At 34.2% G+C, this 7,136-nt stretch overlaps 1 protein-coding gene across 1 annotated transcript in view; it reads right to left on the bottom strand.

The window, feature by feature from the left end:
* The window catches only part of LOC118750717, a 30,410-nt gene extending 23,786 nt beyond the window's left edge, over positions 1 to 6,624 (bottom strand). The window contains exon 1 of the mRNA XM_036485448.1: positions 6,289 to 6,624. Within this exon, the coding sequence (XP_036341341.1) occupies positions 6,289 to 6,624 (336 nt within the window). The remainder of the gene's footprint in view (positions 1 to 6,288) is intronic.
* Between the last annotated feature and the right edge of the window lie 512 nt (positions 6,625 to 7,136).

Here is a 7,136-nt window from a genome sequence, read left to right on the forward strand (position 1 = left end):
TAGATCACAGCGACATCTACAAGTGAAATTCTCTACTTCATAAACATACTTAAGGTGAAGGGGGCTAGCGTAAACACCGGCTTTTAATCGAATTTGACAATGTGTTTTCACTTATTTGACGATAAATGCCATTGAATTTGACATAGTGAAAACAAGCCTTTATAATATATGATTTGTTCAAACATACACACACGGCCACCTCTTCTCCATCCCCAATTCAGTGGAGCCAACCGTAACGTGTCCGGTTTTATTAAGCTTCTGACCTGGCAACCCTGGTCCTGAAAGTGCTTTACCTCTTACGTAGCACTCACTTGATCTTTGACTGCTGTAGGAGTCGAAAATCTGCCCAGCTTTAGTGTAGGACAAAGAGGAATATAACACAGACCTACAAAATTTAAAAAAAGTTCAGACCCTGGGACTAGCTTATACTTTTCTAAAGGTTTTCGTTGCGCTGTATCTGAATCCAAAATCAGTTTTGCTCGATTGGCTTAGCTTTTCGAGATATTTGAGCCTAAACATACGAAAAACCCTATTTCTTGCTATATTCTTCATGCATTTTCGGGAAAATTTTAGTAGACAGACGGCAAATTCTAGAAAAAGGGGGGACGAGGGGGGTAGAGTAGGACCTCCTGATTTCAAAAAGACCCCCCATCTTTCTAGCAACCCTATAGTTCTTATATAATTTGTTGTTAAAGTTTTGGTATAAACGATGAATAAGACAGCAAAATAACATCAAACTTAGTGCAGCCAGACTGGAATTTTGAAAAATAAAAGCGGATTTTCAATTCGGAAATTTTACTTAGTATAATTCTCCTTTCTGCGTAGGCGGCCTTCGGCCGCGCTTTAGGATTATAACCCTTACCAAATAGAATTCTTTTGGTTTGCACCAACTGGGGCTACCGCCCCAGTGATGTAGCCTTGGGAAAGGATAAGGTAACTGGAATTCCCTTTCTGTGTGGTGAACCTGGGGCTGCCGCTCCAGTGATGTCTATTATGGTTATGATCAGGACTTAGACCCCTATCGATCCCAATATTAATTTTTCCAATCAGAGAAATGTACGTATTCTGCACGTATTAAGCATTGCCCTTTGTATGTATTTTTTTGTGCAATATGGCAACACATGTTATGTGTCAGTTTACAACCATGTGTTATTGTAAATACGGGTGCAATTTAATGTAATTTAAAACTCAATAAAAGTTGAATTAAAGTGATTTATATACAAGATAATCTATACATATAATAAAATTGTAACAGGTCGATGTCTGTACATTATAGATATTAAAGAAAAATTAATGTGGGGGGTCTTTATTAACGCACCAGAAGCCAAATCAACCATTTTTAGAATTTTTGTCTGTCTGTCTGTCTGTCTGTCTGTCTGTATGTTTGTTCGCGCATCACTCGAAAACGAATGCATGGATTTGAATGCAGTTTTCACCGATGTATTGCTAGAGGTCTAACTTAAAATTTAGGAAGAAAAAAAATTAGAGAGTTGCCACCTGTTTGAAAATTGGAGTTTAAGTAAATTGATAAAAAAAAATAAATATTGCAATATGGGCGTCAAAAGAAAGAGACTGAAGAAGGCTTACAGCCAGAAATATTTTTTTAGAGTTGCCACCTGTTTGAAAATTTACATTTAATTTAATTTATAAGATAAATTGAATATTGCAATATGGGTATCAAACTGAAAGGGTTTAGGAAATTATATTGCCGAAAATATTATTAGGGAGGGCTGCCACCTGTTTGAAAAATTTTATTGTATTAAATTGATAAAAAAATGAAATCTGTATCTACATCTATACATATAATAAAATTGTAACAGGTCGATGTCTGTATGTTATAGATATTAAAGAAAAATTTTATTATGGTGGGTTTTTGTTTAAGCTACAGAAGCCAAATCAACCATTTTTAGAATTTTTGTCTGTCTGTCTGTCTGTCTGTCTGTCTGTCTGTATGTTTGTTCGCGCATCACTCGAAAACGAATGCATGGATTTGAATGCAGTTTTCACCGATGTATTGCGAGAGGTCTAACTTAAAACATAGGAAAAAAATAGATAGTTGCCATCTGTTTGAAAATTGGAGTTTAAGTAAATTGATAAGAAAAAATGAATATTTCAATATGGGGCTCAAAAGAAAGAGGCTGAAGAAGGCTTACAGCCAAAAATATCTTTTTAGAGTTGCCACCTGTTTGAAAATTTACATTTAATTTAATTTATAAGATAAATTGAATATTGCAATATGGCTATCAAACTGAAAGGGTTTAGGAAATTATATTGCCGAAAATATTTTTAGGGAGAACTGCCACCTGTTCGTAAAGTTTTATTGTATTAAATTGATAAAATAAATGAAATCTATATCTACATCTATACATATAATAAAATTGTAACAGGTCGATGTCTGGATGTTATAGATATTAAAGAAAAATTAATATGGTGGGTTTTTGTTTAAGCCACAGAAGCCAAATAAACAATTTTTAGAATTTTTGAATCTCTGTCTATCTGTATATTTGTACGCGCATCAGTCGAAAACATGGAATTGAATGCAGATTTCACCGATGTATCGCTAGAGATCTAGATTCCAATATAGACGAAAAATTAGAGAGTTGCCACCTGTGTTTAAAATTTCAGTTTAGGTCAATTGATACGGTAAAGCGAATACTGCAATATGGCTGTCAAAAGAAAGAAATTTACAAAGGCTTACAGCTGAAAATATTTTTGTGGAAGGTTGCCACCTATTTGAAAACTTTAATTTAGTTTAATTGATAGCATAAATTAATACTGCAATATTGGCATCAAACTAAAGACAATAGGAAATTTGAATGCTGAAAATATTTTTAGGGGATTTGCCATCTGATTGACAAATTGTATTCATTAAAATTTGTAAAAGAAATGAAATATTGCAATACGAATATTAAACTAAAGAGGATTAGGAAGCTTACTTTTGAAAATATTCTTGAAGCGGGTTGCCACTTATTTGAAAACTTTAATTCAGTTAAATTTATAATATAAACTAAGTGTTGCCATATGGGTATCAAAAGAGAGTACTTGAGAATAATAAAATTGCAACAGGCCGATATCTGTACATAATAGATGTTAAAGAAAAATTAGTAGGGGGCTTATTAGATCAACAGAAGCCAAATATAAATTTTCGGTATGTTTGTCTGTATGTTTGTAAGAGCATCACGCAAAAGCTAATGTATGGAATTAAATGCAGTTTTCACCGATGTACATAATGCTAGAGCCCTAGTTGAAAATATATCCCTTTTTTTTTTTGTTTTAGTTTATCGTCGATCATTATTCCTAGCTATTTGAACGTATTAACTTTTTCCAGGGCGTCGTTGTTATATTTAGAGTTAGCAACGGACCGTTCTCAAAATTTCGCCTTGATATAACCACAAACAAAATTTTTTTTTATTTCTGTGTGGAAGGTTTTTCGATAAAAAATTAAAACTTTTCATTGTTGCTGCCAAAAAATTAAGAAATCTGAGACGTCACGCTTTACAATTTCATACAGTTCTCTTTACAATGTATTTCACTAAACTACTAAACGACTTGGTTCATATTTGGCAATACCTTGAAAATAAATATTCTGACCAAAAATTTACTCGATATGTAGCTCGGGATATTCCCAAAATTCTTATACAGACTAAAACGTAATAAACGAATATAACTCTAAAACCAATTACTCTGGGGAACTGAAACTTAGCACTGATGCATATATTGCAAATGCATTGGGAAAGGGGGCGTGGCTCTTTCCTTCGATACAACTACTGAACTTCTCATATAGCTTATCTCTGGAACTGCTTACGCTAACGTCCTGAAATTCTACACAGCTACATATGTTATAAATACCGTAGTTTTGGCGAAAAGTGGAAATTATTGGAAAGCCTGGATCGATATACATTTAGGTAAACGCACAAGTATCACTCCATTGGGAAACATTTCTCCTAGATTTCTAAATCCCATTGAACTATTGTAACTTTGAAGAATTTTGAAGAATGTTTTTAAATTTTTCACAAAGAACGGAGCTTTGCTTTTACGAGTTTCACTATAAACTGTCCTATCTACATACCTATTTGCATAAAATGATAGCCGTTTTCGTTGTTCGGAATAAACTCAAAAACCCCTGAATAGAGGTCCGTCGGATTGTCGGAGGTTATCTTACATAAATATATGGTCCAATTACATGCTACTAGAAAACTCGCTAGGTGGTGCTGGAGTAGAGTTATTTATAAAAATCGTATTTATTAACCGATTTCGTTCAAATTTTAAATGTGAGCTATGTACCTGTTTGATGGAAAATTCTTTTGATAAAAATTTACCCGATTAGTGCCGCTGGAGTTAAGATTGAAATTCATAACATGTATTCATTTTATGGTAACCAATGGTTTTGCAGAAAATGAACCCAATAGATGGCGCTGCAGGCGGAATGTATAGAAACCCCGTGTGGTTCGTCTGCTTTGGCCCTATGTTTAAGTTATGCGAATTTAGTTTTCAGATGTCTAAATGTAGGATGGGGTTAAGTTTTTCTGACGCCCTAATGCATGATCATGCGGTCTTGCATCTACCCAGAAATCAGTTCATAAATTTTACCACGAATTGTAAAAGTGGCGAATTAACAAGGAAAGATCACCGTAGGTATATCAATTGTTTCATTTAAAAGATACTTAAGAGATCGCTCGACTCATTTAGCAATGTACCGGAAAACTTTTCATTCTGTGGACCGCGAAGATTCTTGGCCCTCCTATAACAGAAAACGCACTTCTGTGCTCTTGAGTTTCCCTATAAGAACTGTTATTGGCATACGCATCGCACCAATGTTGTAGTGGCAAGATCATACAAAAAGATTACGCATGCTTGACAGAGATCTCACAGGTGGAAATAAGACCATCGGTAAAGCTCATGACACCGAAAGGGATTGGTATTCCATATGGTATCACAGCGTTACTATTATTGGCCTTAGTGGTTTCAACTTAAATCAAAAATTTTGACTTTACAGACTAATTTTGTTTTTCAACGCTCTTTTGCATTGGCCAACGCAAAAGCTCTTATTAGGCGCCGCGAAGTAAGCGGGCATTGGCTAGCATAAAATAAGTGTGTAAAGTATTAAGTACAGTGTTATGTGCATTTATATATATGAAAGTATGTGGCACTTTTTGTTAAGGAAATCAAGTGGAACGACTTAAGAAATTTTAACAACAAATAACTTATAAACAATGATATTGTTTATATTTTTTAGTTATGCGTGTTTTAGAGGATACCTCCCTTAACATCCTGACCAAGTGTCATTTGTTAATTCCACCTGGTTTTCTTAAAACACAAGGTGCGGCTGACTACTAAAGCCCACCCGTATTTTCATCAAGAATAGTTTGTTTTTTTTTACAAAAATTGAATAAATCACTTGAAAGCAAAAAATGTCCCCTTGATAATACTGTTTAAACTCAACGAGATATCTTGTTTAAAACCTGAAATATTTTTCATTGAAGTTTATGAGTTTTGCGACATTACTTCTTTGCACAAATGCGTGAAAGATACAACACGAAAAGAAACAGATTTGTGGTATACGTTTAGGCGTCTTTATTAACATAATGAATGTATGTGTATATCTGCGCGTGCATAGAGAAAACTTATTTCGTTTAAGAATTTAACGCAGAAATGAATGCATGAGAAATTCTCTAGGAATTTCATTTGATATTATACATATGTGTGAAGTACATGATATATATATGATATATGATAAACATGATATATAATATACACAAGCGGGCCCATGCGCAGTCTGCGCAGACTGAAATACACAGTAAACTCATCCCTCTTTGTAGCCACAGATAGAAGCAGACTGTTCTAATAGTTCGCGGAAATAATTATTCTTATAAACCCCTTATTTTTATTATACATATATTACAAAGCATTAATGACATTTATAGTACATCAGAACTTATACTTATTAGGTACATACATAAAAACATATTACAAACTGACTGATATATGAGTGTCATGAGTTGAGGGAAACATGGTGTCACTTACTTTGTATACAAAATTGGAGGAGAAAATATATTCAGAATTAACTTTTTGATTAAATGTTTCTTTAACAAAAACAATAATATCTGAGAATCGTCTTACTCTAGTTTAAAACAAAATGGTCCTCTACCCGGAATATTGGCAAAGTTCACCTGAACTGAAGCAAACGCAAGACCGTTGTTAAATTTACGGATATTCTCCAAATAGTTTTTTGTGATGTCATCATTGCGATTTCAGCTCATCGCGGACAGAAATTGGTGGTAAACTCACCTTGCTCTTGTGGCAACAGATGGATGCAGTATTATCAGCTGCCTCGCCTGGATAAAGTTTAGCTGAGCAAAACTCACATATCTTCTCCATGCGTTCAGCACAATTTGATTCTGTCTCATCGTCTTTAAGGAAGAGACGTGCACCGCAATACGTCTTTGGTAGCTTTTCTTGCCGCCTCCTTGCACTGACATCTTCACTTAATCGCTGAAAATATGATGGCACCAAAACACTTCTAAATTGGGGAGTGAATTTTGGCCTTTGTTCGGCCCGTTGTTTCTGCCTTTGGTTCCGCATACATTCCCTAGCTCGTTGCAAATAGATCTGCCGTTGTTGCATATCTTGGTTTATTGGAAGGCAATTAGGTTTTTTGCGATCAGCTGACACTCCCATACACTTTTTTCGAGCCATTGTTAGTCGTAATTATATTAAATTGAATCCTATAGTAGTAAAAATGGTCATTACGATCAACAAAATAACTTTTTGAAATTATAAGGTTACCGATTTTATGTAGACTTTATGAGATAAACGCAATATGTCAGTATATCTAATGGAAAAATTTTTCTGTAAATGAAATGTTGAATTGAAAATCACCAAAAATACCATAATACCAAACACCAATATGCTTACCATACCAATAATACTCGTAATAAATGTATTGCTTAGCAGTTCTCGTAAAAGGAATATCCGAATATTTTCCGACAGAGTAGCCAGAAACAATATGGGCTGCAAATAAGATTGTGATGCGAAATTTACAAAAAATACCATAATACCAATGTTCATATGAATGTACTTACCGTATCTACAATTTACGCGATAAATATATTTCTCAGCTTTTATCATAACAGGAA

Source organism: Rhagoletis pomonella, unplaced genomic scaffold, assembly GCF_013731165.1.
Source record: "Rhagoletis pomonella isolate Grant_MI unplaced genomic scaffold, Rhpom_1.0 Rhpom_scaffold_00369, whole genome shotgun sequence".
Classification (NCBI taxonomy): domain Eukaryota; kingdom Metazoa; phylum Arthropoda; class Insecta; order Diptera; family Tephritidae; genus Rhagoletis; species Rhagoletis pomonella.